At 50.3% G+C, this 20,284-nt stretch overlaps 1 protein-coding gene and 1 pseudogene across 1 annotated transcript; both read right to left on the bottom strand.

Annotated features, from left to right (window-relative positions):
- Positions 1–5,238: 5,238 nt before the first annotated feature.
- Positions 5,239–19,417, bottom strand: ATOX1 (antioxidant 1 copper chaperone). Its single transcript, XM_027081489.1, has 5 exons — positions 19,290–19,417; positions 12,897–12,972; positions 12,645–12,698; positions 8,508–8,677; positions 5,239–5,377 (listed from the first exon to the last, which is right to left on the bottom strand). The coding sequence occupies exons 1-4, from the start codon at positions 19,293–19,295 to the stop codon at positions 8,553–8,555; spliced, it is 261 nt and encodes an 86-aa protein (XP_026937290.1). The 5' UTR covers positions 19,296–19,417; the 3' UTR covers positions 5,239–5,377; positions 8,508–8,552.
- LOC113606831 (60S ribosomal protein L27a pseudogene) lies at positions 10,519–11,102 on the bottom strand (annotated as a pseudogene).
- Positions 19,418–20,284: the final 867 nt, after the last annotated feature.

Here is a 20,284-nt window from a genome sequence, read left to right as displayed (position 1 = left end):
GAAAGGATGGTTTCCAAATTGGACCCTGGGAGGGGCAGTGACTGAGCAGGATAGGGGCCAGGTCTGATTTGGGGGTGTGGCCTGACCAGGCAGCCTCAGTCTCCATTTATGGAGCCATCGGATTCAGGGACCCACTCCCCAAAATGTAAAAGTGAGTGCCAGCACTGACCAGGCACGTGCCACACGCACACGCGCATGCTAGGTGCTTTATGGGCCTTAGCTGTGAAGAAGGTACCATCCAGGGCGGAGCCACAGTTCCCCGATGAGGAGAGATTGCGTAACCTGCCAAGGTTCCCCTGTGTGAGGACCTCGTGCTCTCTGGACTCAGCCCAGCTCCTTCCGTGCTGTGCCGGGAACCGTGTGAACGGGCCTAGGAGTGGTGGGAGCCCAGGGCTGCCTGGCCGTTTCGTGTTTTCTCGCCTTCCACTATCAAAAGGGCATCAACGAGGACTTCCCTGGTGGTCCCGTGGTTAAGACTCCATGCTTCCACTGCAGGGGGAACTAGTTCCATCCCTGGTTGGGGAACTGAGGTCCTGCATGCCGTGAGGTATGGGCAAAAAAAAAAAAAAGGGAGGAGGGGCATCAACGAAGAGGCTAGTGACCAGGTGGTCTGATAACTCCAGCTCCGTCCCTGAGGAAGTGGTGGGCCAGGGAGGGGGGTAGGGATGGGAAGGGGAGAGCGAGTTCTGCCTCTGAGAAGCCACCATGGGGAGGGGCTGGACTGATGCCCCGGGTGTCAGGATGAACCCAGCCCCAGTCGTGAGAGACATGCCAGGGAGGTGAGGGTGGGCTCAACGCCAGAACTTTCCCCCAGATTGCTGTCCAGAGCGGAGCCAGCTGCTTGTGGCATTCCCTCGCAGGGGTAGTGTGCAGGCCGAGGCTTGGGGCCCCGCTGTCGGGTGTAGGGGGGCGTGGATGTGGACATGGGGCTGGATGACCAGCCAGGCCTTCTTTTCAAAGATCCTGCAATGATAGCAGCTGCCAAGCTGAGCACTCGCCATGTGTGTATATCACTCTGAGAAGAAGGCGTAGTTATTATTCTTATTTTACAGATGAGAAAACTGAGATCCTGGACAGTTAAGCAACTTGCCCAAATTCACGCAGCTGGGAAACAGCCAGGCTGGCACTGAACCCATCCGTTTGTCTGCAGAGCCTGCATTCTTATCTGAGATCCAGCTGGCTTCTAGCTGCCTGGGGATTTGTGGTCCTAAAAGGATTAGGATACTAGGAGCCCCTGATGAGCAGGCCGATGGGGGATAGCATCCTTATTTCCAGAGGCTTTGATCTTTTCTTTCAAGGCTCCAACTGGCAGTCATGAGATTTGCAGACTTTTCCCTTCTTGGGAGGCAGATTAGGAGACTCGCCTCATCCACTTAAACTAAGTGGCCACAGCCCCTAAAGACATGGAAACCTAAAAGCAGCTCTGCCGGGCACTCCCCAGAAATTACAGGCTCGTGCTTTGAAGAGACTGTCCCTAATTAAAGGAGGGTGCCACAAAGAGGGCTGTGACCTGAACAACCACTGCTCTCCTCCACGCAGCACAGCACTTGAGGGTCCATTTTTCCTTTTCAGAGTCTGCAGGGTTGAAAGGACCTAGATCCCAAGACTTCCAAAATCCAGTTTTCAAACTTCAAATTGTATAATTGTGAAACGTTTTGTTCAAAAAGCTTGATTTGTGGAATGCCACCATCAAGCATTAGGCATGTGATGATCTTAAGTCCCACCATAGCCACCTGAGGTGGGTACATTATGATCCCCATTTTACATATGTGGAAACTGACTTGCACAAAAGAATCAGTTACTTGCCCAAGGTCATGCAGTTATTAAGTGGTGGAGGTGGAATTTGAATCCGGATCTGCTCAAGTCCAGACCGTGGCTGAATACCTCTGGGCTCGGTAGGTGGAGGCTCGGTAGGCAAAACCATACGTTGAGCTGCTTTGGTTTGGCATCTGGGACTGCCCCCCGGTGCCCTGTGGAGCCCTTGGGGAACCTGGCCAGCACCAGACAGCAGTTTGAAAAACTGGAAACAAGTCCAGTGTCCATCAACAGTTGAATGATTAACACTTTGTGGTATGGCCATGCAATGGAATACTACTCAGTGATAGGAAGTGAGTATCTAATCACTGATACCTCAGTAACATGGGTGAATTTCAAAGTCACTGTGCCGAGCGGAAAAAGCCAGACAAAAATGAGTACATTCTGTATGATTGTTATTTAAATAAAAGTCTAGGAACTGCAAACTAATTGATAGTAGCAGAAAGCAGATGGTGGTTGCTTGAGGGGGGAGGGAGGGGTGGAAGGATTTCCCAGGGGCCTGAGGGGACTTTCCCAGGTGATAAATGTCATCACTCTGGTTATGGTTTACATGAGCGTGTATGTGTATCTTTAAAAATTACATATAGGCTTAAATTGTGTACAGTTTATTGAATGAAATTATACCTCATTAAAGCTGTTAAAAACAAAAACACTTAAAAGTCAAAAACTTGTCCTTAACAGGAGGCAGGGACAGGAGATGACTTGCTCAAGCTCACTCAGAGCAGACGGGCTCCCTCTGCAGCCCCCCCGGTCACGGGCGATGGACCCTCTCCCGAGTTCATGGGGGCTGTGAGGCTTCTCTCCAGCCCTGGGAATGTCAGCACTGGACACGGTAAGGCTTTGGCCACAGGGTGGGGTGGTCGACAGAGGCCAAGGAGCCGGGAACAGTGAGCCCCAGGGGGGGCTCCAGGCTGCTGTACTCACACCAGGGACCTTTGACAAAAACATAACCCTGCTGAAAGGATCAGACCAGGTGATCTCCACCTCTGTGAGATTAACTCAACAAATGCCCCCTGCACACCTACCACGTTTCTGGGTCTGTCCTGGTCCGCTGGCTTACAGGGACCAGATGAAGATGAACGACATGAACGCAAGGGCAGGACACACAATAAATGCCCCCCAGATGGCAGCCATTACACATCCATCAAATATCCCCTCAGTGCCTGTTCTGTGCGCTGAGGGAATAGATACGTGGCCTGATCCTTGAGGACAGGAGAGACACGTGGACGAAAAGCTTTGCCTCAGCCCCGAAGCTAGTGGGATAAATGCTGTGAGGGCCAAGAGGAGAAATAAATTACTTCCAGTTGTGGAGAGGTTTCATGCAGGCTGTGGTATGCAAGGGAAGAAAAGGAATTTGTACATGGCGACAGGCGGGGCTGGGGAGGTAGGCAGAGATCATGCCATTTCGGGGCAGCATAAACAAACGCAAGGCACCAGGGAGACACAGGAGGCGCTGGAAAAGCTGGGCAGGTGGGCTGGGGTCAGGTGCTGGGGAGAGCACCTGGGTGACAGGTGGACACATCTGCTCCCCCTGCCACACCCTGCTGTGTGGTCTCATTTGCTCCAGCTGCTTGAGGCCTTGGCCTCAGCTAGAAACCTGGATTCCAGCGGGGGGGTGGTGGGGGGTAAGAGAAGAGTCAAAGGAAAGGAACTCCTCCAATAACCACTCGGCCCAAGACACCAGTGTCTTTACCCTTGGGCATTCCCAGTGGGCCAGACAGCCTGAACCAGGTCTCCTGGGAAGCTGTGAAAATGGAAAAACTCAAGTTTGTACTCCCAGCGCCCACAGAAACTGTCTTCAGTGTCTCCGTGGATGGTCAGAGCCAAAGAACACTGCCATCTTGTGGCCAAGGACCCTAGATACCATGAGGGCAGGGAGAGTCCCTGTGCCCCCAAGGGACCACAAAGGCAGAAATGGCCGGGACTGGTTTTAATACTCTCATAATGGGACCCAAATTACGCTCGCATACAGCTCAGAGTTGGCAAAGTTTCCAACTCTTACGTAAGGCCCCTGAGGTACAGATATGGTACGTTGTGCAGGTGAGAAAACTGCCTCTGGGAGAGATGAGGTGACTGGTCCAAGGTCACAGGTCGCCAAAGGCAGAGCTGGGTCTCATCCCAGGTCCAGCAGCGCTGGTCCCCAGTCACTGCCCAGTAGATGGTCAAAGCAGTGATTCTCAATGTGTGGTCCCCAAGACCTTTCAGAAGGAACACAAGGTCAAAACTATTCACACAGATGCCTTTTTCTCTTTTTCTTACAATCATGCAGTGAAGTTTCCAGAATCTAAGTGCTGTGCAATGACCTCATCTCGCCCTGATGGCTAATGGGATATATGCTTGCGTATTCTTGTGTTTCAGAAATTCCTGTTTTAATTTCTGTTATGGCATAACCCACATAACCATAAGCTCTTTGAGATATTCAGTAATTTTTAAGAGTGTAAAAGGGTCCTGGGATGAAACAGTTTGAGAGCTGCTGGCTTAAAGAAATTTTTTTTTTTTTTTTTTTTGCGTACACGGGCCTCTCACTGTTGTGGCCTCTCCCATTGCGGAGCACAGGCTCCGGACGCGCAGGCTCAGTGGCCATGGCTCACGGGCCCAGCCGCTCCGCGGCATGTGGGATCCCCCCGGACCAGGGCACGAACCCGTGTCCCCTGCATCGGCAGGCGGACTCTCAACCACTGTGCCACCAGGGATGCCCTTAAAGAAATATTTTTAAAAAATAAGTAAAGCTGTACAAACTAAAACATTTCCCTTTGTTTTGATATAATTGCATCAACTCTGTAAGGCACTAACTTTTAGGCTGACTGGAATTCTAATTGCCATTTCTACAGATCTTTGATTAATTAAATACACACAAAAATGTATGTGAATAGAGAATGTTCACTGAGTGATTACTAACTGACAAGCACTATCTAAGCGACTTACATGAGTCCCCTCATTTAATCCCTACAACCACCATTTGCAGGAGATGCTGTTACATTTTATGCTTGCGGACACCAAGAGGTTACGTGGCCCAGCTGGGAGGTATGGAGCTTGGACTCTATCCCAGGCAGTCTGTCTTCGCTGCCGCTTCTCATTATTCTAACTGCCATACAATTTTACCTCCCTTAAATGCGATTCACTTGACAGACAAAAGTTTTTCACAATACAGAGTCTAAGAAAGTAGTGAAAAGAAAGAGGATCACCCACCTGATCCAACACCTTCACTTATAGATGAGGAAAAGTGAGGCCCAGAGAGGGGAAGTGACTTGCAAAAGCTCACACAGCAAAGACTCAGAATCCATCGGACCTCTTTCGCCCAGTTGGGAGCTCTTAGAACTCCAACCCAAGCAAGCACTGCAGTTATCTCCTTCAGAGCAACATGTGAGCAGCACAGCACAGCACGTAAGCAAGTGACATCAAGACCAGGCAAGAGACAATATCTCCAGCAAAATCGACTTGACTTTATTGCAAGGAAGCTATAGAAGAGCAGGGCAAGTGAGGGTCTCCGCAGGAACTACCATCGCTGAGCAGGATTGTCAGGTCCTAGATCTGTCTGGAAGGCAGGAGCTGGCTCAGCATCCTGGAAGAGAAGAGAAGTGAGGTGGAACACAGGCGCCATCTGCTGGGCACGTGGAGACATTACAAAAGCAGTAAAGGTTCACCAAGAGGCAGTTGTACCAGGTGAGGTGGGAAACCCAGGTGCTGGAGCAGCATGTCCAGCCCTGCATGCTGCTTCTACCAAGACTGCCTCTTGGCAGTCTTGACCAGAACCCATTGATCTTTCTAAGCCGGTCACCGCCGAGGCCCTCTTCTGGGGAACTCCCAGGGCTGCTGGGGCACCTTCCCTGTCCTGTTTCAACTTATACCAGGAGGGCAACAAAAAAAATCACGAGCAAACAAATCTGCCGACAGCCAGACGATCAAGGAAACTTCAGAACAATAAACATTCTACCTCTGGTTCCTGAACCTGGCTTCAAATCCGTCACTGGGCAGCCTCTTAAAACAGACTCAGAGACAGATGCTGCCTGGTGTGTGGGGTAAAAGCTTACCTGGTCAGTGACTCTCACCCAGTGCCATGCATACGAATCTCCAGGAGCCTTTTCATACTACACATGGTTACTGACAGATGTGCAGATGAAATTATATGATGCCTGAATTTGCTGTGAATATGGGGGTGCAGAGAGCGGGCCATGGATGAAATGATGGCAATGACTTGATGATCGTTGGATCTGGGTGATGGGTACGTGGAGATTCATTTTACTACCCTACTTGCATAGGTTCGACACTTCCTATAATAAAAAAGCTAAAATTAATTAATTAAAACTACTATGAGAACTATCCAGCCATAGAAAGGAATGAAGTACTGATACATGCTAAGCTTGGGTGAATCCTGAAAACATTATGCTAAGTGAAAGAAGCCAGACACAAAAGGTCACATAACTGTATGATTCCTTTTATATGGAAATATCCAGGGCAGGTGAGTCCAGGGGGCAGAAAGCGGATTGGTGGTTGCCAGGGGATGGAGAGAGGAGGCAGTGGGGACAGCCTAAATGGGTACAGGGAGTTTTTCTAGGGTGATGAAAAGTTTTGAAACTAGAGAGAGGTGGTGGATGTACAACATTGTGAATACACTAAAGGCCAATGAATGGTACACTTTAAAATGGTTAATTGCATGTCATGTGAATTTCATCTCAATTTAAAAAAAAAGAGCCTACTATGAGAAAAATACACATTAAGCTACACATGGTTTACAACAGGTAGGTATTGCTTTTTTAGTCAAACAAAATTCACATGCTCAGGTCGGGAGTTTCCAATTCAAAGTGTCTACACTGGGGCTCCCCCACGTGTGTAGCCAGCTGAGGAAGTTTTTTTTCCTCTTCCCTCCCTCCATCCCTCCTTGTCACAGAGACTTTTATAAACAGTCTTACACGGAGGCCCAATATAAAACAGGGCTACTTGGGATACATGGAGGGGCCTAGGGTCCCACCCACCCACCCTCCCCCCAAAACCCTAGGGATGCAGGAACCATGTGATGAACACTGGTATGGTAGAAACGTTACCCTCCCTTTAAGGATCATCCTTCATATTCAGAGGGATTTCACAGTAACCTCCACAAGGCAGGAAAGCAGGGCAGAGGTTATAGCCCCATTTTACAGGAGGGAAGACTAAGTCTCAGGAATGAAAGAGAAGTGTCCACTGTCAGAATGTGAAATGAGGGCAAAGCTAAAAACTAGACCCCTAGAATACTGATTATTCACCCTGGACTCATTCCTGAACATGGTTCCTCCATGGGCAGGAAGGGGATGACGAAGACAGACACATCTGACATCTCACGATTTGCATGTGATGTCACCAGATACACAGGACACTGCCACAGCTCAGATTCCAACGCACACCTTTAGGAAGGAGGCTGCAGCTGAAGTTCACTGCCATGGCCCAGCAGCCAGTTGTAGTTGGATGCCTGATTCTCAGCCTGCCCCTGGCACTCACCTGTGTGGGGCTTTGGTCAAGTCACTTCCCCTCTCCAGGCCTCATTTTCCTTAATTACAGTGAGAGCACTGACCGACATCAGCAATGTGGCGATTGTTGTAATACACGCATGAAGGGCATGAGAGGCACTACGGGGCCAGTGACTGCTAGGAGGGCTGTGCTGTGAAGGATTCTGAGACTGTGGCTAGGCACGGAGGGAAGGAATGCTGGATGGATGACTAAAGTCTGCCCTGGTTCCGCAGTGAAGGGTGCTGGCACAGTGTCACTAGCCTCCTTTCTGGATTACGTAAAATCAAAGGGAACATCCAGCTTAAACACGCTGCTGTTTTTTGTTTGTTTATGTTGTTTTTCACCTTTAACAGCTTTATTGGGGGTGTAACTGACATGCTATACGTAGACATATTTTAAGTGCACGATGTGATGATCTGTGACTTATCAATTGAATACACCCACATACCCTCACCACACTCAAGATAATGAACATTTCCAACCCCAAAGTCTCCTCCTGCCTCTCCTCGCCACCCCACATCATCAAGCAATCACGGATCTGCTTTGGTCGCTATAGGTTCGTTTCCATTTTTTAGAACTTTATATAAATGATATACAGTATGTGAGATTCATTGCAGTTGTTGCATGGACAATAGTATTCAATTCTATGGCTATACCACAATTTGTTTATCTATTCATCTAGTGATGGACATTGGGTTGTTTCCAGCTTTTGGCTATTACAAGTAAAGCTGCTCTCAGTATTTACAAGTCTTCCTATGGACAGTGCTTTCCATTTCTCTTGGGTAAATACCTGGCAAAGGAATGGCTGGGTCATATGGTAGGTTTTAAGAAACTACCAGATTGACCACAGTATTGTCTTTGCACCAGTCTGGGCAGAGGGCATGCTCAGGAAGCTGAGAACAGTTCCAAGTGGGGACAGAGGCCAAGGTGAACTAACTCACCTGGTCAGTGCACCGGACCACAAGGCTCAGGGCGTAGGTGTCACCTCTGATGGGACCGTTAAGTTATCAAAGCAAAAGACACACTGCTCAGGGCCATATGCTTAAACTTAAACCCTGCTGATCATGAAATGTACCCTGAAGTCACAGAGGGGACCCTGGGAGACATCACGAAGTGCTCTGTCTACTCACAGGGGGCTGGAAGGAGTCCCTGAGCTTGTGATTTGCATCCGGTAGAGACATATTTTGTTGCAGTGTCGGGGCCTCACCCACCTGCCCACTTTGGTCCATCCTGCAGGCTGGGGGCCCAGGCCCTCGCTACTTGGGGCCAAGGTAGGAAACGGCCTTTCCTGTTTTCCCCAGGGTCTCCAGCAGAGTGTCCACGCTGTGCTCAGAGTCGACGCAGACCTTCTTGTTGGGCAGGTCAATGTCAAATTGAACTCCTGCAGGAAGGGGATGAGGGGGGACAGAGACGTTCCCAGTCAGGCTCCTGAATTATTGACCACCACCCTTCCCTTCTCCTCTAGACCAAGGATTGGCACACCTCTCCTGAAAAGGGCCAGAGAGCACATGTTTTAGGAACTGTGGGCTGCATAGTCTTCTGTATATTGTTTTTACAACCCTGTAAAAATGTAAAAACCATTGTCAGCTGTGCAAAAACAGGCTGTGGGCTGGATTGGGCCCAGGGGCTGTAGTTTGCCCATCCCTGCTCTAGATGGGGGCTTTAAAAATTTTTTTTTCTTAATTGCAAAAGTAATACGGACACACTTTTGTTCTTTTTTGGCCACGCCACGTGGCATGTGGGATCTTAATTTCCCTACCAGGGATTGAACCCGTGCCCCCCCTGCAGTGGAAGTGCGGAGTCTTAACCACTGGACTGCCAGGGAAGTCCCCAGACACACCATTTAAAAAGAAAAAAGGCAAGCATTTCTGAATAAAATTTGAAACTGTAAGGCCCCTACTACTTCCTACCTCTAAGGATCACTGAACAATAGGGCCCCTATCCAGTGTTTCTCCCTGATGGACAAATGAAAAGTAATTCCCCAAAGTGGCATCATACTCTGTAAACAGGTCTTGCTATATGTCACTTTCCAATGTCCAGGATATCTTGCCATCTCAGTGCATACAGACTTACTTCATTCTTTTTTAACAGCTACACCATATCCCATAGTGTGGATGTACCATCCGTCTACTCAGTCCCCCTCTGAAGGACACTGAGGTTGCCTCCAATCTCTCACTATGATCACAACAATGTAAACATACTTGAACGTATCTTATAAAACTTGTGGAAATATTTCTATACCATGAATTCATAGAATGGAAATTGTGGGGCAACAGACTGGCACACTTTTTATTTTTTTCATTAGCATTTCATGATGTATTTCGTTGAACGTTAAGACTCCTATGCACAGGGACCCATAAGTCCTGACAACTGCTTTCTAGAATCCGAACCACTCTGATAAAAAAAAGCCCTGGTGTGTTTAAAATTCAGATGGTTGGGCCCCATTCCAACATTCTGTTTATGACCAGAATGGTTTGATCTGAGATGAGGAAGCCAGGTGGAAGAACCTTAGACTGAGGAAGTAAGTTCCAAAGAACCACTTCTATCCTACCACTGACCCATCTTTCCAACGTGACTGAGCAAAATGTGGTAAAGATCATGAGTTTTCCCCCCTTGAGTCCCATGGAACAGTTAAGGGCACATTCTCCCACTCATTTATAAATTCAGAGCATACAATGGCAATAGGCTTTTCAACGATATGTCCATTATCAACAGGTAGCATTCTCACTTTCAAAGTGAGAAGCCTCAAATTAGGTAACCAGCCAAGGCCTTATTCTAAGTGTTGGTGCCATGTCTTCCATACTCTGAGGGGAGCTGGCAAAGGAGCCCAGGTCTTCATTCCCTAACTCCTAGAACCCGTTAGGTGGGTTTCGGTACAGGTAGGGAGGTAGAAGTCCCAAAGAACCTACACTCACACCAGACGAGGAAAGCACTTGTTATCCTTTAATGCAGCGGTCCCCAACCTTTTTGGCACCAGGGGCTGGTTTTATGCAAGACAGTTTTTCAGGCGATGGGGAGGGCGATGAGGAGCAGTGATGGGGAGCATCGACGGGGAGGGAGATGGGGAGCGGCGATGGGGAGTGGCGATGGGGAGGGAGATGGGGAGCGGCAATGGGGAGTGGCGATGGGGAGGGCGGATGGGGAGGGCGATAGGGAGCGGCAATCGGGAGGGCGATGGGGAGGGGCGATGGGGAGGCGTATGGGGAGGGGCGATGGGGAGGGGCGATGGGGAGGGCGATGGGGAGCGGCAGATGAAGCTTCGCACACTCGCCCGCTGCTCACCTCCTGTTCACTGGGCTGGGCTGGGGAGGGCATGGTGTCGGGGACCCCTGATTTAATGAATCTCCCACCATGTAGCTTCAAGCTGCCAGGACACAAGCCCCACCCACACCCTTCATCTTCTCCTCAGCTCTTCTGCTGAAGAATTTGGACTTCCCGATGACAGGCTGCTTTGGGAGCTTCCCCTCCCCCAGAACTTTGCAGTAACCCAATCGCACCACATCAGTGACAGGAGCAGCTCCAGTCTTGTTCTTGGCAGCATTTACCCGTGTCTGCTCGCTGACCAAGGTCCACAGTTTATCAAGGTTGACGGCTGGGCAGAAGCTCTAGTTCCTCGTTAAGGGGTAACGCCTAATACCAACTTTCCCAAAGTATCCTGCGTGATATTTGTCAAAGTTGATCCTGTGGTGATGCATGCCACCAGCATTACCGTGGCCTCCCGGGTGCTTCCAGTGTTTGATGATGCAGCCATGGCCATGGCTCACGTGGCCCCTAAGTTTCCGGGTCTTCCTTAGTCCAGATGGCATGTTGGCGGCCGAGATAAAAGAGGAAGGCCTCTGCAAAGTCTCGCGGGCTATTGAGCACAGGGGCCTAGCACACTTTAAATATTCATAGGTTTTGCAAAACTGCCCTCCTAAAGGGCTGTGCCCATTTGAAGCCCCTCGGTGGCATAGGGGAATAGGTACAAAGGGGTCTTCTTGAAACAACAGAGGGAGAATCCCAGGCCTGGCTTCACCACTGACTGGCTGGGTCCTGCCTATCACAGGCCTCAGGTTCCCCATCGGTACATGAAGGAGTTGGGGTCAGCCAGCCCCTGTGGGCTCTCCAGTTCAAGTATGCCACTGCTCTGTGATTCCTCAGGCCCAGCACTGCTCATCTGTGGCCCCGACTAGCTCAGAAAACCCTTCTGACCCTTCTTAAGAAGTCACCCCAAGTGGGGACAGTAGTGAAAGAGGGAGAGATACCTGCCCAAGCTCAAAGGCAGATCCTCAGGCACCAGTGAAGGGGCCTGAAAAAGCACACGGCACGGGATTTAGTCCTAACCTCTGACTCTGTACCTAATGGATACCAGGGAGAGGGCAATGCATCCTGGCTGCACTCTGGGTTTTGTCTTTTGGTTCAGAAGTGTCTCCCTCCTCTTTGGAGCAAATATTCTGGTGGCATCACAGAGCTGGAAGACACTCTGGCATCATCTGACCCAGTGGATTTCAAGCTGTGTTTCTGGTAGCCCAGGTCCCTGGACAGGTGTCCTGGAGCCAGCAAGAGTGAAAGCAGGCCCTCCCTCACTTCATGCAGAGCTGGTGCTTGTATAGAAGGGGTTGTGAGCAGAGTTATACTGTTAAAGCATCCACAGCAAAGCTGAGAGGCTGACTTTCCCATACCGTAGCTGGGGAAAGCCAGGCCCCGGGAGAGGAGGCCAAGGTCACACGGCAAGTCAGCAGCCAGGTTCTTTTCACTGTTTCAGATTCTTTTACAGTTCAGATTCCAGTTTACAGTCTAGAAACCAGCCATGGACTCACTGTGGGACACTGGGCAAGTCACTTCCCCTCCTGGGGCCTGGTGTCAACATCCCCATTCCACAGACGGAAAGTACAGCTCAGAGGACGGTGTTAAGTGCTGACGAGATGACATCCACATGAAAGCCCTTTGAAAACTGGGTGTTACTGTTATCCAGGGTGAAAAGACTGACTGCCCCAGCACTACCACAACTCTGACCACAGCTCTGTCATGACTTCATGGAGCCCCAGGACCAGACCCCAGCCCTCTCTGGGCCTCCGTTTCCCCAGATGAGAATTGAGGGGACTGGAGGAGATTAATGGTTTTCTAAATACACCCAGAAGAGGTGCTTTAGGAGTTCTGCACAGGACTGATCCAAAGTTTATTTCTTAAAATGTTACAGCTTCTAAAAATCTTAATAGAAAATGACACTCAAATGTGTCACATCACAAAAGTTATCCCACTGGAGATGAATGTGATTACTAACATACTAAGTAGTACTGCCAGGGCTCCACGTGGCCAAATCCCAGCTCTGCCACTACTGGCTGTGTGATCCCAACAGGTTACTTAACCTCTCTGAACTTCAGTTCCCTCCTGCTTGAAACGGAGATGGTCAAAGCAGCTACCTGAAATGGTCAGGGTGAGGATTAAATGATGTGATCCACGGAAGCCACGAAGCAGAGTACTTGGCATATGCTAAGTACGCAATATGTTTTGGTGTTACTGTTAGCAGCTTAAACTCAAGTTTCTCCCGTTCCATGCCTACATGCATTTAATATAAGTGTATCTGTCTCCCCACCCCCATCCGAGGGCCACACACTCACCTCCCAGCTTGTTGAGGACCCGAGTGACTGCATTAGAGCAGCCTTCACAGGTCATGTCCACGGAGAACTCGTGCTTCTGAAACAAAGGAGACCATGAGCCAAGTCCATAAGCCAAGTCCCCGCTAGCACGCAGGCCCACTCGGGAGCCAAGACGCAGGGCAGAGAAAAAGGCAAGATCCGGCTTTCATCACACTCCCCAGGAGCCTGAGGGAGCCCCACGCTCTGAGCCCCACTCTCTTAAACTGTACAGTAACTAAGGGTTTCTGTATCTCACAGGTGGTTGCGTTAAAGGACAGGATCCCTCGAAACCCTTTAGCGGCGTCTGGGACACGCGAGAAGAATCACCTGGGAAGGTAGTTTAAGATGTTGGTTTCTAGTCTCATCTTCAAAGCCCTGATTCTTCAGCTATGGGGTTGTCTCAGGATCACTAATAACTCTAATGTGGGTGGGCCCCATGCTCTGAACAGTGCTGATCTGGTGGTCTTAATTATGCATTAAAAGCTCACTCTCTGCGTTAGACTCACCTGGGAGCTTACAAAAACTATAGGTTCCAAGGGGAGAAAGCGGGAGGTGGCGAGCGTGGGATGAATTGGGAGATCGGGATTGACGTATGTACACTAATATGTATAAAATGGATAACCAATAAGAACCTGCTGTATAAAAACAAACAAACAAACAAAAACTATAGGCTCTGGTCAGCAAGCCAGAGGGCTGAGGCATCTATTATGGTCAATAAGCTTCCCTGGTGACTCTGAAATATGGAGACCACTGCTGCCATCCAAGTGCTTCAGAGGCAGCACCTGAATCCTGGGAAGGGAGAGGATTTGCCTGGGCTCCCAGTGAGCTGAATCTGGGCCAGTAAGGGAACCCAGGCTCCTGGACTCTGCATGAGGGCTCAACATCCTACAGTCTCCAGGATATCTAACAAACCAAAGGCCTGAAGGCAAAAAGCTCCCAGAAGATGAGGCTTTGCTCCGTTCACTGCTGCAGCCCCAATACTTGGAACAGGGAGCGCCTGGCACAGAGCAGGGGCTTAACACATTTTGTTGGGTGAATGGATGTTTGACACAGCTGGCTGAACAACCCTGGGTCCTTCCTTTGCTTTCAAACAAAGGTTACTTATACCAATACTTCCCTTATTTTAAATCTCTGGAAATGAGACCTGGCTTCAGATCCCAGCTCTGGCACTTAGTAGCTGTGTGGCCATGAGTAAGTTACTTAACTCCTTTGTGCCTTGGTTTCTGTATCTGCAAAATGGGGATGAAAGTCCCTCTCCAGGCTGGTGAATGGGATGAACACAAGATTTTAAGTGTGGTAGCCAGCATGCAAGATGGCCCAGTGATCTCTGCTTCCTGGTATTTATGCCCTTGAGTAGTCCTATTCCACAATGTCTCAGGGTTGGCCTGTGTGTCCAGTAGAATATGGCTGAAGTGACGTTAGGTGACCTTGGAGGCTAACGCAGAAAAGACATTGTGGTTTCTGCCTTACTCTCTCTGGGATCCTTCACTCTGGAGGAAGCTGGCTGCCATGTCCTAAGGACCCTCTGGCAGCCCTATGGAGAGGTGCACATGGTGAAGAGCTGAGCCCTCCAGCCAACAGCCGTGTGAGGGAGCCAACTTGGAAGCAGATCCTCCTTCAGAGGACCACAGCCCTGGACAACATCTTCACTGCAGCTTCCATGAGAGACCCTGAGCCAGAAATACCAGCTAATCTGCTTCCAGATTCCTGACTCTCAGAAGCTATAAGTTAATAAATATTTGTTGTCTCAAACCACTAAGTTTTGGGGGTAATTACTCAGAAGTAATAGTTAATTCATATGTTAGGTAAAGAGACTGGAGCCTAGTAGTAGGTTCCACTGGGGTAAAAAGTTGGCTATTGGGGGAATTCCCTGGCGGTCCAGTGGTTAGGACTCTGTGCTGTCACTGCTGAGAGCCGAGGCTCAGTCTCTGGCCACGGAACTAAAATGCCACAAACCACTCGGCGCGGCGAAAAAAATTCTTGAAAAAGTTAGCTATCAGATTATTAGTATTACTTTGTTCCACTTCCGTTTTTTCTGTCCCTTTAAAAAACTATGGCTACGTTTTCCATGGAGCTTTTCAAATCTCTTACCTCAGTTGGAATTCTGGGCACAGCACTGTGTCTTGCTGGAAGACCTCAGGCAAAATCCCTGCCCTTAGGGGCCCCAGTCCACTTATCTATACCACAAGGGCATTAGCCAATTCAGTTTCCTCAGCCTCCGTGCACAGAAGAATCACAGGGGTACTTGGTGACTGGGCAGCTCTGCAGGCAGCTGCCTCAGTGAGCTCTGTAGCTCTGGGTGGGCGCTGTGACTCTCCATTTTTAACCCACTGAGGAGAAACAGAGGGGTGAGACCACACACTTGAGAAACATTGGTCTAAATGGCTTCTCAGGCTCTTTCCAAGTCTCAAACCACCTTTGGGTCTGGGTTATCATCATGCTGTACAGGGGAAACTGAGGCCAAGAGTGAAGCAGTTTGCTTTCTCGGTGCTGAATTACATAACCATCGTTACAAACATCATGACACAACCAGGAGACCACTATTTTATGGAGGCCAAATCTGCCAAACCTGCCTTAAAGAAAATGGTGAGTCTTTCGTTTTTTCTAAACACCTCTGATCCCTTCAGCTCATTGTGTGACTGTTCAGCAACCACCACAGCAAATTCTGGAAATAAGGATTTCTAGGGAGGATTCCATCATCTCGTCTTTAATGGGTGGTTCTCAGAACAAAGGTATCAGCATCACCCAGGAGCTTGCCAGACTGCAGACTCGCAGGTCCCACCCCAGGCCTCCTGAATCAGAATCCTTTTTTTTCTTTTCTTTTTTTCCAGAATCTTCATTTTTAACAAGACACCCAGCGCATTCCTGCCCACATTATAGTTTGAGATGCTGCTCTAGCACACAAACTGGCAAACTACAGCTTGCCTGCCACCTGGTTTTATAAAGTTTTACTGGAACACAGCTAAGCTCATTCATCTACTTTCACACTAGAATGGCAGAGTTGAGGAGTTGTAACAGACCACATGGCTCATGGAGCCTTAGGTATTCACTATCTCGCCCTTTAAGAAAAAGTTTGCTGGGCTTCCCTGGTGGTGCAGTGGTTGAGAGTCTGCCTGCTGATGCAGGGGACACGGGTTCGTGACCTGGTCCAGGAAGATCCCACATGCCGCGGAGCGACTGGGCCCGTGAGCCATGGCCGCTGAGCCCGCGCGTCCAGAGCCTGTGCTCCGCAGTGGGAGAGGCCACAGCGGTGAGAGGCCCGCGTACCGCAAAAAAAAAAAAGAAAAAGTTTGCTGACTCCTGCTCTAGAATAACTGGTAATCAAGATTCATCAGTGGTTGGTACCTGTACACCCATCCAAAGCTTTAATGGGTTTGTAAGACGAATATAAAACCCAAATCTAATGAGTGCCCACTATGTGAAATGCTCTTTATATAGTATCTCAGTCCTTACCCAGCCTGGAAAGGGAGCTAGTCACCGTACTACATGTAGGAGAAAACTTGAGGTTCCAGGGGTTAACTAAGCCACCCACAGTCCTGTGGTGGGTATGCGTTGAGGATGGGATGTGAACCCAGGCTCTTCTGGTTCCAGGGACACCTTGCTGGCTCTGGACCAGCAAATGGGGCTGCCACCCCCCACAATGATGACTCTTAGCAGGAGACCTGAGATGGGGACACCTTGTGAAGGAACCCAAGTTTTTGCTGCCCGAGGACTTGAAGTCAACAGATCTCTAAAGCTTTCTGTTGTTGGCTACAGACAGCGGGTCTCCTTCCCTCCTGCACCGTACAGAGGTCAGAAGCCAGCAGACGGCTTCCGTTGCGCAATCATTACAATTCAGTCCTCTCCTCCTCCACCTCTGAGTTGCAAAAGTAAATATGGGGTTGTGGAAAGTCTCCTTCCTGCGCAGAGTAATCCTGTCTTTACAGAGAATCCCAAGGCCGGCCCCACCAGCGAATGCTTGACTTTGCACAGTCCCAGCCCCTCAGAGCCTCTGCTCTGTCACCTACAAAACGGGTCCTGTAACCTGTAACGTAGAGGAAAAGCCTAGTCATCTGTGCAATGCTTTAACAGAATCTCAGAACTGGAAGGGTGGGAATGGAACAGGGCCATACTATCCAGACCCCTCCCAGAGACGAAATGCTTTCTCATATATCTGGGGCGTTCAGTTTTTGAAGACCCTGATGATTGGGAATTTACTATTATTAGAGTGCCTACTATGTGCCAGGCACTGTGCATGCATGTCCTCGTTTAATCGTCACAACAACACCATGAGGTAGGCATTATTATTATCCCCCCTTTTTTTTTTTTTTTTGCGGTACACGGGCCTCTCACTGCTGTGGCCTCTCCCGCTGCGGAGCCTGATGCGCAGGCTCAGCGGCCATGGCTCACGGGCCCAGCCGCTCCGCGGCATGTGGGATCCTCCCAGACCGGGGCACGAACCCATGTCCCCTGCATCGGCAGGCGGACTCCCAACCACTGCGCCACCAGGGAAGCCCCTATTATCCCTTCTTGACAGATGAGGTTAGGTCACTCACTCAGAGTGACACAGCTAGCGAATAGCAGGGCCTAGACCTACCCAAGCCTAAACTTTTAGCCACTGTGGTCCTTGTTAACATAGGGTTGAAACCTGCCTGCCTATAGTTCTACCAATTTGTCCTAGGTCTACACAAGACCTACCATTTCTTCGGGACTATGTCAGTGGCTGAGCTACATATTTTACTGGGATTTTTCCAGTTACTACTAACAACAGCCCTGTGAGGTCAGTTTTTACCCCCATTTTACACTGAAATCAAGGCACAAAGAGGTAAAACAGCTTGCCTGAGGTCACGCAGCTGGCAAGCGGGGTGGGGTAGGGCACAGATTTTTCAAAGAGGTTTCTGAGATTCCAAGTGTTTTGTGCAAGAAACCTCTCAGGTGACACATCAATCCCTTTCCAGTTTTGGTGTGAGTCTCCTTCAGCTGTTCATCTCGTGGTATACGGCCAAGTGCTCTCTTCATTTGGATCATCCACTCTGGTGGGTCTTTTGTTCGTCAAAATTCCCAGAAGTGAACATAGAATAGAGCCATCCTCAAGCTGGCCTTTCCCTCACTGTCATCCCCCACAAAAGGTTGGCAGCCTCCGCCATCCCAGTCCCAGGGTGATTAATGCTGTCCTCTGACATTGCCACAGGCAGATTTGCTCAGCTGGGAGGGCTGATCCTCTCAGGTTCTTTGTCCATACTTTGTGTTGTCTGAGGATTTGTCTCAAGGTACCTGGCAAGACCCAAGGGAAATGACACCTGAGATGTTTGTGGCCTGGCCCAGGAGGCCTCTGGCTCACCTGTCAGCTCCCCAAAGCTAGGCCGCTAGGACACAGGGCATCTGTGGGACACCTCTGTGTACCCACTTGGAGCAAGGCCAGAAAACCAGGCACCCTGGGGGAAAGTGCTAAACACCACCACTCCAGTCAGTAGCCCTGGGATGCAACTGGGATCAGAGCTTCCTCCCAAGCCGGTATGACTACTTTTGTTGGACATGTATCATGTGGTGAGGTCAGGAGAGACTGGGCCCCTGAAGATAAGGGGCTTAATCCTGGCTGCACCCATCTCCCAACACCACCTTGAATAAATTAGTGGGATTTTAATGTTTGTTTGTTTGTTTTTATCTGCAAAAGGCCTTAATCTTTTACCTACAGAATGAGGCCATGAGTCTTATCATGTATACTGGATGGTAAGACTGAGTGAGCGGTTCATCCCTCCCCAGACTCTGCCACTGAGCAACTGGCGACTTTGGGCAGGTCCCTGAACCTCTCTGTAGCTCACGGGTTCAGGTTCCTAAAGTGACCTGTAGAAAAGGTTAAAAGCACTGTCTCCATTCAGTGTGGCCCAGCGCTGACCTGAAACTCAGACACAGTGGGCAGAGGAAGGGAAGACAAACACGGATCTCCAAACTCCTGTCCTGTCCGGGAGGTAACAGTCACCCCAAGCCCCTCTTTTAGGCCAGCTCCGCGGTAAGGGGCATCCACGTGGGAGACGCAGGGACTAGCCATCCCAGTTCCGGATCGCCACCGACTCCCTGTGTGACCTCCAGCGACTCTCTGCCCCTCGCTGGGTCTCAGTTTCCTCGTCTTTGCAGGGAAGCTTTAGGCTTGTAATCGCTTGAAGGCCTTGCAGCTTCGATGTTCTGAAGCCTGACTGCCAGATAAAACTCCCTTGGGATCCGATTTTCGGGAGGGTCGAAGAAGCTGGGGGCTGGGTGGGGAGGGGAGAAGAGGGGCGACAGCTCCGGGCGCGGCCTGTGCCCTTCAAGAGGGACCGCTGGCCAAAAGGCGGTGCAGCCGAAGCACAAGCCGGAGGCCGCGGGTCTGCGCGGGGCGGGGACGGCGCGACAACTTACCGGCATGACTGAGGAGCTGGCTGCAGGCACTGGAGCGAGGGCGCTGCTTCCCCCGGCTCTGAGAGCGGACGCCGGTGCGCTTCCGGGTGTGCACGCGGGCGAGAGCCGCCCTCTGGCCCAGGCCCCGCCCACTCCGGTCCCGCGGGCTGGCAGCTGCCTGAAGACCGTAGGCCTCCCCGCCTCCTTCCGGCCGGGACGGGGCCACTGGAGCCCCGCCACGACTACGCTGGGCGGTGGGCGGGATGTTAGGCGAGCCTGCCTTGCTTGTTAGCCATTTTTAGAACTCCTGCTCCGCGTCAGGCTTGTATTAGGGGGCTGGGAATACTGGGGCCCCCGCGCTGTGAACAGGACAAACTCCACCCCCCACCCTCCCATCCCTCCCTCCCTCCCTAGAGGGACAATCTCAGTTACTCAGTCAGTATTTGTTGATTGCCAACCATGGGCCGGCACTGTGCTAGGCATCCAAGATGCAGTAGTGGAAAAGACACAGCCTAGTAGGGAGCCAGGGAAGCAGGCGATGATAATGCAAGATAATGCAAGTGTTAAAGGAGCTGTGTATTTGGAGCGAAGAAAGGATCTCTAACTCAGGGGCGGTTCGTGAAGAGAGGAGGCTTCCAGAGGAGGAAGTCTTCGTTCATCTGAAGATGGAAGATGGGCCAATTGGGAAGGAAGGAGACAGAACAGCATGTAAAAGTTGAAAGACATTAGAGGGCATGCCTTGGGAGGCAGAGATATTCAGATTGAGGGGCAGGCACGGAGAGAGATGGAGAAACGAAGCTGCAAAGACAGGAGACCCACAGATGCTCTAGGACACTTACAAAGAGGTATACCAAGACCCAGAACTTCAGACACACACACACACACACACACAGAGTACCAGGCTGGTTCTGTCCTTGTAATATCCAAGGGGCTCCCTCCAAGTTAATAGCTTCAAAGATCTCTCATCACTAGAACTGCTTGGAGAGCTTATTAAAAACTCAGATTTCTAGTCCTTT

This window comes from Aethalodelphis obliquidens, unplaced genomic scaffold (assembly GCF_003676395.1).
Source record: "Aethalodelphis obliquidens isolate GAN/ISIS:26980383/991018 unplaced genomic scaffold, ASM367639v1 scaffold45, whole genome shotgun sequence".
NCBI lineage: Eukaryota > Metazoa > Chordata > Mammalia > Artiodactyla > Delphinidae > Aethalodelphis > Aethalodelphis obliquidens.
Note: the sequence above shows the minus strand (reverse complement) of the source record. Positions and strands in the feature narration are given on the sequence as shown.

Excerpts from the sequence above, each read along its gene's own strand:
- ATOX1 (XM_027081489.1), bottom strand. Across the intron at positions 12,699-12,896 it reads GGTCCTCAACAAGCTGGGAG|GTAGCTGCTTTGACCATCTC; the intron begins GTGAGTGTGTGG and ends TGACCATTTCAG. Across the intron at positions 8,678-12,644 it reads GGGAACTGAAGTTCAGAGAG|GAGTTCAATTTGACATTGAC; the intron begins GTTAAGTAACCT and ends CCCTTCCTGCAG.